At 36.0% G+C, this 21,972-nt stretch overlaps 1 protein-coding gene across 1 annotated transcript; it reads left to right on the top strand.

The window, feature by feature from the left end:
• Window positions 1-547: 547 nt before the first annotated feature.
• On the top strand, window positions 548-20,420 carry DTHD1 (death domain containing 1). Its single transcript, XM_069785936.1, has 10 exons — window positions 548-818; window positions 4,565-5,372; window positions 5,870-6,203; window positions 6,853-7,032; window positions 7,873-8,117; window positions 10,203-10,367; window positions 10,887-11,176; window positions 12,445-12,689; window positions 19,427-19,484; window positions 20,087-20,420. Exons 1-10 carry the CDS (start codon window positions 548-550, stop codon window positions 20,374-20,376), a joined length of 2,886 nt encoding a protein of 961 aa, XP_069642037.1. The 3' UTR covers window positions 20,377-20,420.
• The last annotated feature ends 1,552 nt before the right edge of the window (window positions 20,421-21,972 follow it).

Here is a 21,972-nt window from a genome sequence, read left to right as displayed (position 1 = left end):
CATCCAGACTGCATAGCAGCTTGGACCTGTTCCACCTATTTGTTGTCTCTGAACAACAAATAAAAGACAGTTGTCATAAAATGGTGTCAAGTGACCTACAGCATTTAATGTTAGCTTGCAATGAAGACAATTCCTCATTGTTGGTGACTATATAATTATGAATTCACAATTAAGCTTGATTTCATAGGTACTGATCATTTACAGCCACTGAAGTGAGAAATTGCTTAGAGCTCCTGAAATTTTGGTCACTGCTACATAACTGAGTTACATAACTTCCCTTAAAGGTGCATGGTGTACATTGGCATCTCTTGGCAAACCCTGCCCATAGTTACAGAAGAGTCACTCCTTTCTGTCACCTAGTAACTTTTCAATAGTCAACATCAACTCAACAGTTTCTGAGCTGGAGTTTGATTTCTCAGTGTGTGTGGAATACAGTACCTTTTTAAACACTTGTTTAGGCTACAAAGAATTAAACAAGGACAACACCTCGTGGAAGTGTTTGAGCAGAAGAAAAATTGTAGTAGTATGTTCTGAACATAAAATGGAAATGGCTGAAGGTAAGATTACACCTGCAGGCAAATCAGGCCAACTCCTGGAAAAAATCTGGCATATGAACTTGCTAGCAAGAGATGTGCTTCTAAAAAGTGATCCGGATAATGAGGGTATAGTGGAGTATGTACTTAGACTGATCTCTTTAACAAAAGAACTGAGCAGATCTCTCAGTCAGCAGCTGGAGAACGTTACAGAAAGTATCCAAGACACCTGCCACTTGCTGAGTGCTCTCCATGACAAATACAAGGAATTGACCGCAATTCCAGGCAAGTATGGAGGGACTTACCTGCAAACAGAATGGACTGGGTATATCGGATGCTAAGTTCTCCTGTGTGATGATGCCGGGGGACCTTACTTTTCATTTGTTAGTATTTCAGTACTTGGTCATTCATTAGACCAAATTAATTCATATTTCAATAGTTGTATCATGCTGGTTTTGAGTCTATTACATGAGATTCAGTATGAGATTCATAATTCTCACTATGTGAGAAAAAATATAAAACAGAATTGTTTCAAAGTTTTATGTATATTGTACTTTGGTGGGTTTATCTTGACCAGACACCAGATGGCCACCCAGCAACTTACTCCTCTCCCTAACAGGACAGTGGGAGAAAATAAGATGGAAGAGCTATGTGTCAATATAAAGACAGGGAAATCACATACCACTTACTGTCATGGGCAAAATGGACTCAGGGAAAAAATTAATTTAATTTATTGCCAATCAAAGTAAATTTGGATTATGAGTAACAAAGGCAAAAAATTAAAACACCACCTTTCCCCCACCCCTCCTTTTTTCCAAGCTCACCGTCACTCCTTCGTTCCCAACCCCTCTACCTTCTCCCACTCCCAAGGAGCGCAGGGGGACGGGGAATGGGGGTAGCAGTCAGTCCATAACAGTTCCCCTCTGCCACTCCTTCCTCCTCACACTTTTCCATGCTCTACCATGTGTCCTTCCCACAGTTCCTGTCAGGAAAAGCTGGGCTCTCCATGGCTGCAGTTCCTTCAGGGAATATCTACCTGCTCCAGCGTGGGGTCCTCCACCAGCTGCAGAGTGGATATCTACTCCAGCCTTGGTCTCCCACAGGCTGCTGAGCAGTACCTGCTCCACGCCTGGAGCACCTCCCCTTCCTTCTTCTCCAGCCTTGGTGCTCGCAGGGCTGTTTCTCACACGTTTTTCTTCACTTCTCACTGTTCTCTGGTGTTCTTGCCCTTTCTTAAACATCTTTTCACAGAGGCAGCACCAGCTTCCCTGACAAGCTCCGGTCAGCCCTGCAGTAGGTCTGTTGTGGAACCGGCCAGAACCGGCCGTGTCCGGCACGGGGCAGCCCTGGCCTCTCCTCACAGAGGCCGCCCCTGCAGCCCCCGCTGCCACCACCTCGCCAAGTAAACCTCATGTGTATGGTCTACAGTCCTCTACACGTAACAACAGAGTTTAAAAGATTACAATCAGAATAAGAAAGGCTTTGCCATCTTAGTGCATAAGTAAACACATGGGATTTAATTTCTTGCATTTATAATAACGATGTGGGTATAACGGTGTTATTTATTGCGAGGACCAAATCCAGGTTGTATTCCTGTAAAAATGCAGGATCATTTTGTGAAAAATGAAACAACTCTCTTTCCTCAGAAACAACATAGTACAACAAAGTAGAAAAGAAAATTAACATTTCTGCATTTCATAACGGTCTAACAGCATGATGCATAGACAGAGAAAGACTCCAGGCAGAAACCTTCAGCTATGCCTGTATTTATGAGTCTTTGTTTTACAGGTTTATAAAGTGTCTGCAATAATAAAAGAACATCTTTGTAAAAAAAAGGACCTACTTCCAGGCTCCAAGATCAAGCTAACTTTGCCCTGTTGGCCTCATGGCCAATGTGATTTTTATTTTTTTTTTTTCAGTTTTCTAAGAACTCGCTATCATTCTCCTTCCAAAAAGCTACTTTTCCTCATCTGACACTTTCCTATAAAACAGTCAGCAAAAAGGTTTGAAGACAGTTGCATATAAACTGCCACTGTATTCTAAAGCCCTGTTATAAAACACCAAAAAAAGCACAGAAAGCAAAGTGTTAGAAAGGTAATGGTGGTGGGGGAGTAACACAAAAGAAGGCTTATTTTGAGGTTAACCTTGTAACAGGATGCAAAAAGTGTCTTTTCATGCAACACAGTTGGGTAGTGTAAGGTTACAAGGCCGTGTCTTTGCTTGGCTTTAAGCACCGCAGTATTAGAAAAGTCACATTCACAGTGTAGAAAAATGCCATTGTTTTGAATGACACTGTTATCTTCAAATTTGATTTTAGGGAAGTTTAAATACCAGTATGATGTGTTTGGGGTTTTTTGTTTAGAGAATACAAAACTCAGGGAGGAAACAGGTTAATTTTGGTGGGTTTGCTGAAGCTTGAACTTTGCCTTATGGCTAGATTGGGAAGTGGTCTTTTACAACCCCCTATGCAAGTGAAGCTATGTTATTTCCAATTTGTTTGTTTTATTTCTCAGCCCTGTTATATTATTTAGAAGTTCTTCTTCACTATTGTAAAAGTGCCCCTGGAAAAACAGCAGTACTTCAGAAGAAACTTATATTTTTCTTTGAACGACCAGTGGAAAAAAATATATTAAAAATGTGTTTGCTTCTCCACCCACCCCACCCCACCCCCAACATAGTAAAAATCCAATAACAAGTCATTTGGGAACTGAGAAAATATTGCAAAGGAGTAATTTTTAGACTTGAGTTCAACAAGAAAAAAACTTCTTCTGAACTACACTCTTTGTAGGTTTAAATTAATCAGATGCAAATAGAGATGAAAGTGAAAGGCCTGTTGAGATCATATAACATCACACATAGATGCGTGATGGTATTCTTACTCAATAGAATTATTTTCGAAGTTGAAAACCTTGAGATACTGATTTATCTCATATGATGTTATTGAAAAAAGTGAATGCAAGCCAGTTGTTTCCTGTGAGACTTGTATCAGCCCTTCTTATTGTCCTTTCCTTGTGTGTCTCTGTCCATTATAAGTGGACAGCACACCATACTGTGTTTCATTCTGTACAATTTTCTTATTTGTATTGACTTTCACTGGATTTAACCTGAAAAAAAAAAGCATTTCAGGATCTCATGCAGCAACCAGAAATAAGCAAGAAATTTTCCGAGAGGTTTGTAGTATACCTAACTAATGAAGACACAGTTCCAGTTATAGAGATTGATAGCATAAGGTGAGGGAAAAGCTGAAAGGAATACATCTGACATCCTTGGAGAAAATATCTGGAAGGATTTCTAAGAAAAGGTGTAAGATAAGAAAAATGAGGGATCATAAAATAAATAGGTTAAAGATAAAATCTTACATGAGTGGCACATAGTGATTGTGTGCTTTTTATGCATCATTTTTCATGAAGTGTTTTTAGTTATATTCAAGAGCAACCTCCACCATTCTTGTAACTGGATGCTACAAACTGCTGAACTTCAGTATTGCACATGTGCTGGTGGTTTTGTGTTATCTTCTATTCTCCATAGCAAAAATTCAAAGCTGCTAAGCATGTTTAATATTAAGCCAATGTATAACAGCTTTGTTAGAGACCCATTCGTTAGAATCTTGCAGGATTCAATTTCAGAAAATATATATAATTAATGTTTAGTTTTAAAGTTCCTCCCAAACTGATTTGACTATTATTTACCAATTCCATGCTTTAGATTGATTATCATTAAGAATTTAGCTAGTGTCTGATCTTAGAAAGGTGTTCATTACAGTTGCCACAGTAGTACTTTGACAAATACACAGTTGTACTTGGACAAGTACACAAATGTACTCATGCATATTCATTTCTTCAGAAATTGCCTCAAACTGAATAGCAGTAAATGCAAAAATATTAAATGGAAGCCAGGAAATACATTGTGCTTCATGTATTGAATGACACTATGGAATTAGATGGAATTCATTATGTATGTGTATAACACTTTTCACATTTTTGCCTAGCTTTCATAGCAAAATTCAATTGGTTACCTATTTTTTACCTCAGAGTACAATGGAATTATAGATTGTCTGCAGAAAGTAAAGGATTGTTTGATAAATACAGTCTCACACCTTCAAGAGGCAGAAAATAAACTCTGTGCTGCTAGCTGCAGACAAGATGATGATTCTCAGATCCAGACTGCTCAAAACGCTTCTAGAGAAACAGATGTTTGTTGTTCTGAAGGAGAAACAACAGAGTCTGTGCAAGCATCTTCTAGTCCCAGTCAGCAATCCCAAAGAACTCCTTCCCTGAACAAGATGGAAAGTCAGAATGTTAATCAAATCCAGCCAAGTGAAACTAAAACTGTGGAAAAAGATGTTGCATCATTAGCTGAAAACATATCTGCTCAAGAACAGGATGTTAGCAGAGAACCTCCAATGAAAAAGGAAGATGGTGAACACAGACTACTTACAAACTCTGTTACAGAGAAAAAAGATTGCAATGGAATGGATAAACCCCATGGAGGTAGCTCTGTTACTGAAAAGTCTCCAGAACTGGCTTTTCAAGATGCTCTTACGAGCAGTGGGGAAGGCACTCTATCTGGGACATTGAAAGACATTTACGGCAGAACTGCCGCAAATGTTTTTGGACAGGAAAAAAAGGCAGTAGTCGAATCTTTGAAAGGGGTAGAAAGTGAAGAACATAGACTGACAGAGCAAATGGAAGACAGTAAAATGGACACAAATAATGAGATTTGTAGGAATGACCTAATTACCTTCACATCTTCAGCACAAACATGTGATCTTACTGCTGTGAATCCTACTATGAATGATTCAGAAGAAGTACAGAAATCTAGGCACTGGATGAACAAAGAGTAAGCACATTTTCTTCTTTTTAGGAACAGATGTACATATATACTGCTTATTAGCACATATATAAAACTCTGTGGGCCCAGAAATTTAATATGCATGTATTGAACAGCTGCTGGTCATGCACATAGTAGTGGTTTACCACTTAAGCATGCGCAATGAAGATCTTCCATTTGGTCTAAAGTAAACTGTAGCTTTCTATTTGATTGCATAATTTTTTTTTATGCCAGAGAGGGACTGAGTCACAGCTAGTAAAGTCAATAATTCCCAAATTGCTGGAAATCAGTAGGAAAGGACCCCAATTAGTCAGTTTTGTAATAATTTGTAAGCTCTTCTGAAACAAGCTAAACATAAACATTTTCATGATTTTCCCATCTATTCATAAACATATATTTTTATGATCTGCTTATGCAATTCATTATAGTAAAGTATTTAATTAAAAATACAAGACACCACCCCACCCAAAATACAAAGAATAATATTTTATATTCTTTTTCTCCAGATTTCTAGTGGAAGAGAGTGGTAAGAATGAACGTGAAGTAGCTTGTTTTATTAAAGCCCCTGCAACTGTTCTGGAGAATCTGAGGTGTAAGATAGTCAATGACACTAGTTCCTTGGTGGTGGATGATTCTGAGGAGCTGGTCAGCAATGTAATCAGTATTGAATGCTCTGATTTTGAGAAAACAATCCCTTTCCCTATCAACATTGCAATCCCATTTACATCATGCTTCAGCGGAAATTATCGGGAGATTATGGTGAAGGTGACTGATGTGAACTTTCAGTCAAACTACTTAACTCCTATTTCTTTCAAGGGATACCACCAAGGAAACCATAAGGTTGGTAACCTTTCATCTAAGCACTGTAAAAACATCATTCCAGGTTCCCAGTTAAGCCTCTGTGGAGTTATACAAGTAAAGTTGTCATGTGGGGTTAAATTGAACTTTTCTTCCTACTTTTCCAAGAACTAATTCTATTTGAAACTTAGTATTTAACAAGGTCCTTTTTTTCACTCATAATGTTAAGGCAAGTACTTGATCCCACAATACTAATGACTGAGTAATGGTTTATGATTTTTGTAAATAAGTGTAATACGTTGCATTATTTGATAAAAGTAAAAGCTTAAAGGGAAATATTTTGCATTCAGGTCACAGAGAATTAACACAATTCTGTGTATGAGTCCAGACTCCATCTCAAAGAAACACAGGATGGTTCTTTTTTATAATGCAGAGTTGCATTGGGCTAGATTCATCACCCAGTTTACAAGCTTATTTCATTTCACCCCAGTCATACACTGGGATATTAATGACATCACATATGACTAGAGATAACCAGATAACTAGGCATCCAGGTGGCAATAATATTGAATTTATTTTCATTTCACACTTTGGTCTATAAATAATGTTGCCTTTCCAAAATGCTAATCCGCTGCAGAACACAGTTTCCTTTCCCTCCGATGTACTCTAACCCCGCATTCTCTTTATGCAGGAAACCTTTGCGGAAGTGAAAATTTATCAGCTGGGTGTTTTTTCTGTGTTGTCATGCTTAAAGAAAGAAACATTTACTGTTCCAAAGGTAGGACTCTCAAAAAAGCTGAGTGTGGATTCTAGAATCTCTTTCTGTTACCATCCAGAAACATTCAGTTCTCCAGCACCTATCCAGTTAAAGGTGAGCTTGAAATATGCAATACTTATTTCATAAGTCTGTTATCTGATCAGTTCTGAAGCAAGGATGCCAATAATGTTAAAGGGCAACCTGTTCTGTTATTAGAAGTCTATGAAAAGTGGTTGCAGTTCCACATCCTGTATATACAGCAAATGGTTTCCTGTAAACTTTGTTAAAACCAAATGTTTCATGTTGTCAGTAGTCAGCAATATCTCTAGTTAAAAAGAACCATCTATCTTTGTTTGATATACTTCAGAAACAACTACAGTTGTTTCCAATAATGACATAAGCATCAAATCCAAACTTCAACTGCTTGGCCCAGTGTTTAAGTTAATGGAACAATTTTTCTCACCTGACCTTTGTCATTTGTACCAGGCAGTGCAACAGAAGGTTTTGTCACCTCTTAGTCTTAGGCTGAGAATAATCTCAAAATTTGCTTCAGTTATAATGTGTTTCCCCCTTCCCCCACAAAACCATTGATTCTGAGGTACAGAGAAGCTAAAATTAACAGTAAAAAAAATACAGATTTGAAAAATCTTAGAAAATTGTCAAAATCTGAGGGAGCGCAGGGGCTTCAAAACTTGAACTGAAAGCAGGAACAAAACAATCAAAATATTTTAGTCAGTAAAGGTTCCAGTTTTTGATTACTTTCAAGCACCTGGTTGTGCATTGTATAAAGTGCTGATATGTTGGTAGGGTTGTTCCTGGGTTACAGAGAGGAGCCTAAAGCTTCTGTGATAGTCTGATTCAGTTCCAAAAGATAAATCAATTTGTAGAAAACACGCATGTAAGAGAAGATTTATTCATTTAAAAATTAATTGTACAATTGCTTTCCATATTTAGATTCAGCCAATTGAACCATCATTGGTTTCGACATTGAAAGCAAGACACGATATGTACCACTCAGTGGTATCTACTAGTGCACTGGTTTACATCCAACATCCTTCAGCCCAACCATTTAACAGCTCAGTCACTATTACTCTACCCTGTCCTCCAAACCCAGAAAAAAAAAGGCAAGGAGATGAGACAGAACATGCAAGAGCCATTAGTGCTACAGTAAAGAGGGTTGCTATGGCATACCATCCTCGGTAAGAACAACTTCACTACAAATTCAGCATTTTCAAAACATCAAATTGAATTAATTTTAGCAATTGCTGATTAATAATAATTTTTATAAAAAATGCGTTAGCTTTTTAATACAGTCTGCTATACTTAAAAACATTGTTAGAAACACTAGAGCAAATCACCACAATTCTCATGCTATAGCTTCACCAGGAAAATTCATATAACATTTGATGTATAATCTTTAAATATGCTGACCACTATCTTTCTAGCAGGAGTCAGAGTGAAAAATGTGTGGGTTTTTTTCGGTAAGAAGTGTTCAGCCATTTTCACCAAAGCCAAACATTGAACATAGATCCTGTGATCATTATTTTATCAGTTGGTGGTTTGGCTACCCTGGCCTTTGAATTTTCTGCTCTCTACTTCTACACATTCCAATAGCTACCTGAGTCAAAATTTATGACACAATGGTTTGGAGTAGATCATTTTCGTGGTAACTGCCACACTAGACAAAGGTCCAGATTTTTCCAAAGCACTCACTACAAAATTTCTAAAACTTAGACATTTTGAAACATCTTAAAAAAGCATTAAAACATGGGGCCTCCTAAAAAATCTCTAAATTTTAGTTGTTAACTGGCAGTTCAATCAAATTTATCCATGATGCATATGAGGATATGGATAAAACTTTTTGGTGGAAAAAAAGGCCAAAGCTAACCTCATCTATTTTGATAGCAAAATAAATGGTGTTTTTACCTTCTCATGCAGGAAAAAAAAAAAATCTGAACTTACCATTTGATTGTTGTCCATCCAGTTCTGCTGTCATAGGCAACTGCAGGTTCAGAAAGGCTTACTGGGATTTCTTGGTAGGCACTAGCTTGGGACAAGAGTCAGCTTTGAAGTACTTCTACTTTAGGTCATTACACAGTTAGCTTATTCCTACTGTGCTAAACATTATCTTTTTCAAAATTCATCTACATGCCAAGATTATGATTGTCTTGAAAATAAGCAAGGTACAGATAGAGAAGGCAGACAATATCCTAGCTTTCCATTTCTGAAAAACTAGTTTTAAAGAGCTCTACACTCACATTGGTCTCTTAGACTAGACATCCATCTTTATCACAAACTTCAGATTTGGGAAGGGTGCCCATGTCAGTTTATAGGAGATTCAAATTTCATTTCCTCTACCAGAAGCATTTAATTGTGTGGCAGTACCCTTGTGGCATCTGTCTGTTCTTAATACCAGTCTAAATGGCACTTTAGATTCTCAGTCAAGGCACATTTATGAAAAGACCATGGCTTGATTGCTTATTTCTATACAAATTCCTTAAAAAATGATGCCAACTTTTTCCTGTATTTGCACATAGGCTGAGCCTGTATGCTTGTGAAATGCTTAGGCTGTCTTGTCTCAAGTATTTTCTTTTTTGGATTGTACATAGGGTGTGCATTTGTGGTGAATGGGTTATTCACATCCACTTTTAAAAAAACTGATAAGAAAAGGTGTGTGTGAGAGGAGAGTTATGGGCTTCCGCAAAAAAACCCTCATGTTTCATTCATTAGAATAAATTAGCCAGAGCATGTTGCTTGATTCTGAGTATGATATCAAAGTAATCACCTGATTTGAAGAGAAAGTACTTTTATTTTCTCTGTTGAAAGAGATAATGGATAGCAGTCATGTCTTACTTTCTAAATTCCTTTGTGCTTAGCGAGTAGTATTTGCTCTGGAATAAAAGGTGGGTTGTTTGGTGTTTAAGATTTGACCTCTAGAGAATCTAAATCTTGATGAATGACTCAAAAAAAATCCATAATAATTACTGTGCAAAATATTAAATGATAGATTAAACTAGATTAATTTAGATAGAAACCTTTCTTTTTCCTTTTTTTCCTCTTTCTGGAGAATTGGGAAAAAAAAAAAAAACCAAACCTCTCTTAACAGTTATATCACTTACGTACTTCAGAGTATAGTTCCAGATGTAGATTTTCAGCAAGGTGGGAAAAACACGTGTAGTCATCAGGGAAAACAGAAGGGAAAGCAGAGCTACAAATACAAGCTTAATCTTTCTACAGGATCTATTTTTCATTATATTTTTTCCTATAATTCCTTGGCTTTCCAGGGCTGTGAGTGCTTCTGTGAGAAAAAATGGGGAGAATCTCAGTGATACTTTGAAATTATTAGGTCACAGAAACAAAGAAGAGGGGTGGAAGGTGTTTGATGATGTTACGATCCAGAATGCACGGAATGGGCTTGTATCATTTGAACTAAATGAGCATTTAGAAAGGTAATGTATGAATAATTTAATAAAATCTTATTTACTAAAATATTTGCTTCCAAGTATATAGATCAATGGAAATTAGTAGCATTCAGAAATCATCCACTATTAATTATTAACTTGCCAGCATCTCTGCCTTCCACTTAGCAGTATAAGATCATTTTGATTTGTTACTCATAATTACAGAAAATATAAATTTGTTTAAATATTTTTTCATCTATGAAAATGTTATTTAGCTCTCTAACTACTAAACGATAATATTTTTTGAAATTTCTTATTAGGAAGTACTCTCTTACTTTCACCTAAAATTTGTATGTATTAATTCATAGATACAGAGTCAATGTACTCTGCACTTCAGAAAGAGGCAAATTTCCACCCTTTCATGTGCTGGAAACAAGAATGAAAAGGAGATAGCAAAAGGTCCATTGGAGACTGAGCCCTGTATTATTTTGCATAATAAATTGTTAGCAGTTGATGACATGATTTAAGATAGAGCTATTTATCTTCTTGCCTCTTTTTTTAATACAGCTTTGTCATCATTCGCCTTTCATTCCTCTTGGAAAACACATATCTGCTCCTTTTTGCTCAGGCTCTAGAAGAAGCTCTTTGTAGCACAATGGCTAATGTGATACTGTATCGGAAAAGAGAAAACCCATATAACATAGTAGTTTTGCTATCTGCATCCAAAGAATTGACCTGCAAACTTCAAAATCTCCATGAGGAGGGCTACTTTGGTCCCCCAGAACCTACACAGCAGTTCCCCTTAAGAGAAGGAGAGCAGATTCATTTTAGATTTAGAGGCAATATTTTTGCTTCAGGTAAGGTAATTAATTCATGGTTCTGGATGAACATTATCAATCACCCTAGCTATTCAGAAATCCTGTATGTGAACACTAGCAGACTGTGGTTAGTCATAGCACATTTAGTTATTTCAGTGTTTTATTTCTTGTAAATGATAGGCGCATGGAACTATAGGGGAAACTGCTCCAACTGGAAAATAAAATGTGCTAGTTGAACAAGATCCTGAGCAACCTTCTCTAGGTGACCCTGCTTTGAGCAGGGGGGTTAGACAAGGTGATCTTCAGAGACCTCCTCCAACCTCTGCCATTCTGTAAAACCTGGTCCCTCGGAAACATTTATTTTAGCTTTTATTTCAAAAGGGCAGAATTCCATCAATGGCTTTTTACTATAAAGAACATTTGATAGGAATTAAACAGACTCCAAACAAAAAGAAAGTCTGCTATTTTACCTGTGTAAATTCACTTAAAGTGAGCAAGATTAAACACTGAAAGCCAGGGCAAAATGTTGCTTTTTGTGAGTAGCACTATGAATTGAGGTGATGAGAGAGAGTTACACTGTTTTCATCAGCAGCCTTGAAAATTCCATGCAGTGGCTGCCACCATTTGGAGATTTGCTTAAAGGGAACAGAGATAAGAACCCTCAGTAAAGTTTTCACCCAAAATTAAGTATAGGCTCTTCTGTCAGTTCTGGAAAGAACATATAAATATATATTTGGTCCTCTGGACATTTTGAACATAAACTCTCACACTGAAAGCTCCATTTAACCTAAAGAAAGGATTATTCTTCAAAAAGAGAAGTCTCTAGCCCCCAAGGAATGCCTGCTCATATATGCAAAGGATAGTGTCTATAGATGCATCAATTAAAATGGAATTAACAAATCCTAAAAATGCACCTACCTCTCTGCCTCCATTAATTTTGTTGTTACAGATAGACAGGTATCCATCCTGATTAACCAGGAAGCGTATACTTATAATTCCATTCACAACACTTTTACTTTTATTTCTGTCTGTGTTATGTACTTTATCGTCTTCCATGTTCCTTACTTTTCAACTTGTAGCACAGCCTTCATCACTTATTCCTTATGCCAATGATTCAGGGGCTAAGACAGCTGGCAGGAGTGTTTGAACCTCAGATGTTCAATATAAAGTAGTAATAATGATAAAGAACAACCAAATGGTATGTGATTAGCTCTATTTGACTCACCCTAATGAATTATTTTAGATGCCACACATCTAAATACAGTGTAAAAAAAAAAAAATTTTTTTTTTTTTTTTATGGACTGCAGAGAATGGGAAAGATTTTGGAAAAGCCTACAGGCTGATTTTTCATTCACAAAGAAAACCCAGGCTGGAGCTCCAAATTAAAGAAGTGGATGAGTTTGGTAACCACAGTTCACCTCATTACAAAGGAACAGCAGTGTTTTATAAAATTACCAGAGAGATGATAACCAAAAACTGGGAACAACCCTTGCCATATGGTGAATATGAACACCAGTCTCCACTGTGTAAATTAGCACTAACGTTACCAAAGGTGGGTTTCTCACTTGATAATGTTAGAGATCTTTCCCTTTTTCCCTTACCACATATTTATTAGGCAAAAGGATCTTGGTATGATTTTTGCTTTACAGATACACACAGGAACCACTGATGGAGCAGTTCTGATCCATCAGCAATGTACAAACACCCTCAGAATTTCTCTTAGCAGGTGGGAGGGACCCTCATCCAAACACAAGCATAGAAAAAAATGTTTAGCAGGAGTTTTTCACCCATTTGCTCTCCCCAAATGCTATGTCCCTGAGAAATTATTACTAAAGTTTCAGTTATATACTTGTATCCTTGTCTTGGGAGTGCAGAATTGCAAATTGTAGGGGCTTAAATGGTTCATGTAACCTATCTTTCTCCTATCACCTGATTCTGCTATTATGCCTGATAAGCCTCTGCAATACAGCCATGTGGGCAACTATCATCATCTCTGGCGAAAGTTATTGCTACATAAATTAATCTTTAATATTCCTGCAATGAAATCTCATTGTAATCTTTTCAAAGAGCCTAGGTATCAGTACCCTAAATTGTACAAAAAGCTGCCACTAGACTACTGCTATCAAATTTGCATACATTTTCATATCAAAATATGTCCAGTAACAGTTGGTCTAAATCTCTGGTAACAAGCAGTAGCGTCTCTCTCTTTTTGAATTTAATTGACTTCACTCTTCCTTAAGCTATCAGCTGCAAATATATCTTTTATTTCATAAGCATATTTCTTGATTTCTCTCTCATCTTCATTCTCCTGAGTAAAAATTAAGAACAGTTAACTGCAGGAGATTTTAAGAGATCTCTTTTAGTGACAAAATCCATATAAAATCTAAGTTTTCTTTTGAGAATCAGATGCTTTCAAGCATTTTGCTGTTCCACAGGTCTAGCATTCCATGTGCAGTATTCACAGAGAGGGAAACACACACTCTTTAGGTCCAGTAGGATGATTAAAAAAAATTATAAAAAAAAATAAAAATCTGTGGCACACCCTAGGCATCAGTTAGTTTTCTTCCATCCACCTGCCTAGCTTCCATCCCATTGTTCCACTTTATTTAATCTTATTGGGTAATAAGAACAAGATTCAAAGGATTGAACTGCATTTGTATTAAACCACAAAGGTAATTATCAAGTGGCTTAGATTTGGGTTGGCATATATGGTCTTCTGCTATACATATTAGTCCTTAAATGTTCTATTCAGACTTTTCAAAACAAGTATTTCTAACTACCTCTTTTCTCCTACTAAATTTAAGTTTCCTCTTTCCCAGAGTGGCTGAGATCTTGAAGTCTGGTCAGTCTGTGTAAGTGTGTAAGAATATATATGTGGGTACACAGTAGCACCCAAACACCCTAATCATTGAGATGAAAATAAACAGAGGAACTGTATAATGTGATCATTGCTGGTAAATTAGAAATTAGAAATGAAGTCAAACCTCAGGAATTGTGATAGCCTTTGGGAATATTTTCTCTATGTCTATTTTTTGAGTAATGGCTCTACTTTCAACTGAATCAGTTCAAGCACATAGGACCCAAGTTTGATGCATGAAAAGTCTGCTCAGAGAAGGCAAAGTTATCACTTCAGAAAATCAGTGTTGCAGCACCTTGCAAATAATTTTTCTTTTGTTTCTGGTAAATATATTTTAAGAGGTGCATTTCAAAGGAGTCAGAATCTGCATTAAATGCAAATATTAAGCCAAAAAAAGTGATCAAAATGCTTGAAAACTTTATAGTGATAACTTTTCCGTTACACGATTTGTATTTTCTGTCTTAGACAGAATGAAATACCAATCTATAGAATGAAAAGCAGCATCAAAATAACATCTTCCCTTATGTTGTAAGTCATCTTAGTACATAAAATGTTACACTTTGCTATAGTTGGTGAACCCTCCTACTTTTTGATCTATCCTCCATCCATTCAGTGTAATAATTTAAAACTGATAATGCCTAAACTCACGTTTTTTAATAGAGAAGAAATATTCCTTAATAATTTAGCTAGTTCAGTTATCTTTTTGAAGAAATATAAAACATCAATGAAGCTGATCATTCGACTTCAGTGAATAATTAGTAAATTAAATACAACATACCTTGCTGTTGATATAAAAATATACAAGGCAAATGGGAATTTCACCCACACCGCTATCTAGTGGTATGTAACATCTGTTAACACGAAGTTATAACATTGTTCACTCTTTTGCTCTTCATACCTTCTTCCAGTCAAGTAAATCTTGAATTCCATACTAAACAAACCCACAGAAATTTTAAGAACAAAAAATATTCTCTTTTGGCTTGTTTGCTGGCTGAAAGATAGGAATAAAAGGAGTTGGAAAAAGCAGCTTATTTTCTCAAGGGAAGATGATTACTAATAATGTCCTGCATAGGTCCATGCTAACATATTCATCAGAAACTTTTGAATAATTTAGTGAAAAGTCTGATGACAGTACAAAATATTCAGAGCACCAAAGTTGTCTGTGAAGAATCACAGAATATGATGATACTGAGTGACTAGAAAATAAACTAGATAAATTAGATGTCAATAAGTGTTTTGCTGGGGTGGAAGAACATATCTAATTTTATGCTGATAGACTCTAAATTACCTATCACCACTCAAAAAAAAAAAAAAAAAAAAAAAGATCATTTTGCTCTCTGAAAACTTCCAGAGCATTCAGCAGCAAATAAAAAGGTAAGCAGAATGTTCCCAGTTATTAGAGAGCAAAACTTAAAACAAGATTATGCCATATATCTATAAGGCATCCACATCATGACTGCAGTCTGCAGTTCTGGTCACAGAACTCAGAGGATTTGGAAGAAGAGGAAAGAAAGAGGGTGATCAGAAACATAGAGTGGTTCTAGGTAGAGAGACACGGATGACAATACTTCAGGCAGTTTCAACAGAAGTTGAAATATTGTATACACTTAGGAATATTATGGAGGAAATGAAAAAGGAATTATTATATCCCCTTTCACAGGATATAAGAACAATGCTATTGGTAAGTGGCAGGTGTAATAAGTAATACAAAAGAACATACTTTATACATACAAAAGTAATCAAAAGGTGAACTCATTTTCACAGGATATTTGCTGCAGTTAAAAACGTGTTTGAGCTAGAAAAGGAATTGACTGGAAGAGACAGAACCATATATTAAACATAATGATCCAGATGCAATTAAATGCCAGAGCAATGAAAAGGAAATTCTACTTACTTACCATATCTTATTATGTGTTCTAAAATTATTAACAGTGATGAAAACACTGACAGGAAAAATTAACATAAGAACTTATATCCTGGTTTTACTGTCCATGATCTGAGCAACATATTTGAATCAGATATATCTTCACATTTAGGTGGGCTTTCTAATAAATAAAAGAAATAGAACGAAATAGTTAAAATCGGATGAGAAAACACAGTTAGGGAGAAATTTAATGCACTAATACAAACAACTACACCAGCCATCTGTCAAATGCAACTGCTATTTACCACTTCATTAAAGTACAAGTCTTGTGTTAATGTTCATATAATATGAACTGAGATTGGCACTGTCCATAATTAGTCATATGCTGATGCTACTAATACATATTGCCAAAGCACCTAGAACTGTCTGACCACATTTGTGTGCGTAGACATACACTCAACTTACAAATTTTTCTAGTTTCTACCACATGTATACTACTACAATACAGCAATTAAGCTGCCACAAATCTCGCAAGCGTATCAAAACATAATGCTCAGTGTTCATATCTGACCTATTGATAATGCTGGGTTGTTCATAGCATTGCTCACACTAACACACCTGCTTACAGAATTCCAGTCGTCACAGTAAGGCTCTCGTGTCTTGGTTGTGAACTAGTTGATTCTAAGTTGCAGCATTGTTGATGGACTTCTCACTTGCTCCCAGTATGCTGGGGGAGCCTTTCATGGTTTGGGAATAAAATCCCCCAAATAGCAGTAAATGCAGGGCAAGAACAGCAAAAACTATTTACATTTCTGCTACTTTGTTAATATCTTAAGTTTACTTTAACCATGTTAAGGGATTAGTTTTAATACACATGAGATCACAAACACTCAGTGTTGCCAGTAACAATAGAAATTTTCTCACCAAAATGAAATGAAGTTTGGGGCTGTTCTTTTTTTTTTTTTTTTTTTTCCCCAGGTGATAAAGTTGGAACCACCCACAATGCCTTGTTTTGGTTGTGACAAAGGCAGATGGAATCTTTTTAAGGCAAAAATTCTGACTACATTTTCACTAATTTCTGTAGAATTCCTTCGTAAATTTCTCTTGAATTGTGGAGAGAAGACAGTAACTATGTAGATTATAAGCCATTTTTATATGTATGTGCCCACACTATCCACTCTCTTACAAGTATATTTCTGACAGTGGTCAAAGCAGCGGTTGTTTACTTTGTATGCAACCACTCACATCAGTTTTTAGTTTAAACATGCTACATTTGTACAGATGTAAGCTGGTCTTCACTAACGATTCCTATTTATGGAGCTTTCATTTCCTCAGCATTAGAAAACACTGGTTGGTCAAACCTGTTATTTTCAACACAAGTTAAATACAGTGGGTTATGTCCTGATGTCAAGTATGTGTGTGCATATCAGTAATATTTCTCCTGATTTCAAAGCAGTTGTATTTATGTGAAACTGGGCTAAAGAGTTTAAAAGGTTAATTTCTCCTTTTCTGTCTGTCCTGTTTGATATGCTACTAGAGTCTGGTCATGTCTGAGAGGTCCATTTGACAGAGCACTTCAGTCTTACTGGCTGAAATCAGAATGCTTTGCAAAAAGAGATTGTTATAATACATACAAGCATTATCAAATTACTGTTCTGCTGAAGTTTTATGTCTAATGACTGTCTAACAGCAAAATAGCATGTGATCCTCTGCTTCAGAAAGGCAGTTGCTTAGCTAATTGAAGGGCCTTCCAGACTAGAAAACTGCTTTGACCACTAAGAGTATTTTACTTACACTGTCAACCAGAACAGTGGGACCACATGCCAGTGCAGCTGAACCGTGGGTGAATTTAGTGCTTCACCACAGATATTTAATCTTTAAAGGCAGATTTAATGTTTTAGATCTAATGCATTGTATATTATTACACTATTTCTAGACAGTACTCATTTTCAATTCTTATCATTTTTACTACTATTTTAACATTAAGTAGCATAAAGTGGTTCAGATTAAAGTCAATGCATGGGTAATTGAGTTCATCTACAATAACTCTGAAAATCTCATACAGACCTTTGAGGTGCTAAATTCTCATTAATGAATGAAAATAAGTTTAAATAGAAATGCATAATTAAACGAAGCCAAAGAAAGCTGAGTCTTGGAAGAAAAACAATGCCCCCTTCTGGAAGAGCTTAATATTCCCTTTATTCTGAGGGCTTTTTTTAGCTGTTACGCTACCTTCACACTAGGGCACTTCCAGTGACAGAATTGCTGTAGACGCATGCAGGACGAGCAGATTCAGATCTCAAGATGAGCACAGCACAGGATGGTTTTGCATTGCCAAGCAGTGCATACTGTGTGCATCCTGTGCACACTGAAACCCTCTAACAAGATGACTGAGTACAGGCCTGATGAAAATCTGTTTAATTCACAGGTGACTAGGTAACAGTTATGATTATATTGACCTTTTGGATGGGTAGCTCAGTACATATGAAACACTCCAAATATTGAACAATTTATAAGGCCTGTATTATAAAAGCATTTGAGATAAGCTCAGCAAGGCTCTGGCTCAATATGCCCAGCAGGAAAAGGAGCATAATTTATCCAGTCAGAGTTTCATGCTCTTAATTCACAAATGGAAAACAGAAGCTCAATGAATAAACCTGGAGCAAGTCTCACAGGGAAAGCTGTGCATAAAGAGTCAGATAATACAACTGAATGTGTGTGACAAAAGCAATATGGGACTAAAAGAGGAAAATTACAGCTTTTAACAAAAAAAGAGCTGAACTTCACTTGATACAAATTAATCTCTTCTTGTGCTCAGTGCTTATGTAAGTAATTTTTTGTTCTATATGGAGTAGCAAACCACAGTAAAGCCTACAAGTCTTTACTCTTTCTCGGTCATAGGGAAAAAGGACAAAGTATTTTTTTCTTTCTCTGCAGTGTTCAGAGGAAGAAAGAGGGAGAACTCTGTACTTTCTAATGGAACTTGTCTTTTGAATTCTGATGATTTTTAGTGATTTATAATTAAAAGTTGAACTATGTAAAATGAATAGTACATACATACATACAATAGTACAAACACAGTATGGTTTCTAGACCTAACAACAGCTACTGCATACCTAGACACTGTTATTTTCCTTGAAATAGTATGGTATGTACACAGTTGTAATAACACAGAGACAGCAAGGCAAAGTTAATGCAGTATTCAAAATTAAAATCCATTTCATGTACGAAGGTTCCATACTGATTTTCTATACTCCCAGTTTATATACACTAGTCATGACATAATGCTACTGATGAAACATTTGCAAAATTGCATAAGTTATAAACTTCTTAATAAGATGCAATAAACCACCATTTGGTATAAAAAGGCTTAGTTTCATTACTTCAATACCTGTATACTGATTTATACCTGCTGATGGTATTAACTGGTTTTCAATAATGACACAAATCCTCTATGCAGGTAGAACCAATCTTAAATGCTGATTTACTGCAATCCACTCCCATATCCTGTACCTCATCCCTTACTTATTCAGTCATTTCTCTTTCCTCAACACATTTTCTTTGATAGCATGAAAAGTTGATCAACCGTCCACGAAGCACAAAAAGAATTTCCTCTGATTCATTGGGTAAGAACACATACATAATATATTAATATCAATATAAATAATAGTTATATTTGCTATTTACTTTTTTTAAATGCCAAGATTTGTTTCAGCTGTAACTGACATTTTAAAATGCCATATTTAGGAACCAGAGTAGTTAATGTGTTAAAAGATATTCATAGACAAAAAAAAAAAAAAGTGATCTGTTTACCAGGAAATGCAAAAGCTCTGGTAAGATAATGTTGTGGTGGGGTGCATGAACATCATATAATTTTCTGTATAAGGAGATTCAGTTTGTACTGGAAAGCTGCAGCATAACTGATGTATCAGTTATAAGAAATGCCCAAACCCTTTTATTTTATTGCTAGCTTTCCCCGTGCAGTTCCAAAAGTTATAGAACTTTGCTGAATCTGCTCTTGATTGAATTCACGTCATGTTGCGGTGCAGTTACCAAAAATTGCCTTAGAAATAAGAAGTGATGATTTTTCTGTTAAAGTGAAAAACAAACCATATTTAGTTGGGGAGTTCACCCACTGAGCCTCCAACTTTAGAAAGCTTTTCAATGGAAAGAAAGATTTACATAACAGAAGAATAATGCTCTTAATTTACTAATTTTTGCCCTTCAGAGGCCCTGTGGGACAACTTGCTATATTGGCTTGCAGAAGAGCTTGCAGAAGATAATACTTCATTGCTTGCTTTATGCTTACCTGTTCGGCGGAGTGTACTTCAGCTTGTTAGACTGAAGTGCCCTGATAATTTAACACACCAGATCTATGAGCTGCTTTGCTGCTGGAAAAAGACCCTTCCAAGGTCAGCTGATAAACAGCAGCTCCTGTCTCGCTATTTGCGGAAGAGTGGCAGAAGTGATCTTTCAGAAGAACTTCATTTTAAGTGGCAAAATAAAGTGTTCACTTGACAGAATCACTGGCAACTAACAGCCCAATTTCTCTTTTTTGTTGAAAGGTGTGAATATTTCCGTGTTATCTTTGGAGGAACAAGTGACAGGGATACCAGTCAGGGATCAGAGTGCTCATTTATTTGTTACTTTGCAACCTCTTTTCTGAAGCAAAGTATAATAGCAATGCCCTCGCTTGCTGAAAGTGAACATTTCTTCTGTGGAAAAGTGAGATATTGAAAATATAGGTATGAAGAATTACAGACTGGTCTGCATAGGTTTCTAAGGAATTAAATTGTTTGCACATACAGCATTCACTTGACATAGAATCGTATTGCTACATACTTTAAGCACTAGGAATTATTCACTATAATTTATCAAAATCTTATGAATCATTCCATCATATATGGATTACTCTACATCCAGTAATAATAGCTACCAGATTCTTCAGACAAAAGCATAATACATCATTATTAAGCACAGACAGAGGAAATTTCTTCTCATTTTCAGGTTTGTTAGTAATTAACCCTGACTTTTATATCCTCAGTGAATGTTTTTTATCCTTGTGAATGTCATAGCAGATTTCAGTGTTACCACATGTGAATATCTAACCTATTTCTGGAATTTACTGGATTTGTTGCCTCACTTTTATCTATCATGGTAATGTGTTTTTTTTCAGGTTACCATCAAATTTGGAAAAAGGGGTATTTCTTCATACAGGTTTTAAAATGTATTGTTTTGAAATTTATTCATTATACTGAGTTCTTGTATTGAAGGTACAGTTAGTAAACCAGGTGTATTTGTGCCATTCCTTAGCCATGTATTTTAATCTCTAAAACCTCATTTCATTCCAGAATGCTAAGTAAGCCTAACCTAAATTTTGAAAGTCAGAGCAATAGCAGGGTTGGGCTCTTGTGACTGTGTTTCAACTGAAATAATATTCTAATTTACTCTCCTCTGTTACTTGCTGCTATGTTTCAATCCAGCTCATACAACACACCAAAAATTTCTCTAAATGCTAAACTTTGACATTTCTGTTAAAGGCTCAAAGTAGCTGGCAAGAACCAGTGAATCACACAATTCTGGGAGAAAGCTGACTGCTTGGTATTTACATATACAAATATCAATTTGTGATTACACAAGCTGTCACATCTGTGCAATTTTCCTACTGCTCCAGCAATATGCAATAGATGCAGCTCCTTCTTCAAGTCCACCTGTGCATACTTATTTTTTTAGTTACTGTTATTCTTCTGGATTTAGTGCACAAATTATTTTCATCTTTCAGTCCCTCCCCCCTCTTAATAATATTATATAAAATTTAAATATTAATCTAAACCTAAAAGTTATTAACCTAAACTTCATTAGTATTTAGACTATCCCTGTATGTCTTGCTGACAAATCTTAATCATGATACATATTGCTAGTCTGGATTTTTATTTCGGAGGTCATGCAACGTTTCCAAATCACTGCCATAAATGAGAAAATTGCATTGCAAAAGAAAAGATAAAGAGGAATAGTATTCATTAGTTTGATTCATCTAGTCGGTAACATCTCATCCTGTAGGATTATCAGTTTTTAATTGTAAAACAGAATATATGAGGAATTTAACCCTTTCAC

Source organism: Haliaeetus albicilla, chromosome 1 (genome assembly GCF_947461875.1).
Source record: "Haliaeetus albicilla chromosome 1, bHalAlb1.1, whole genome shotgun sequence".
Taxonomy (NCBI): Eukaryota; Metazoa; Chordata; class Aves; order Accipitriformes; family Accipitridae; genus Haliaeetus; species Haliaeetus albicilla.
This window is presented reverse-complemented; position numbering and strand designations above follow the sequence as displayed.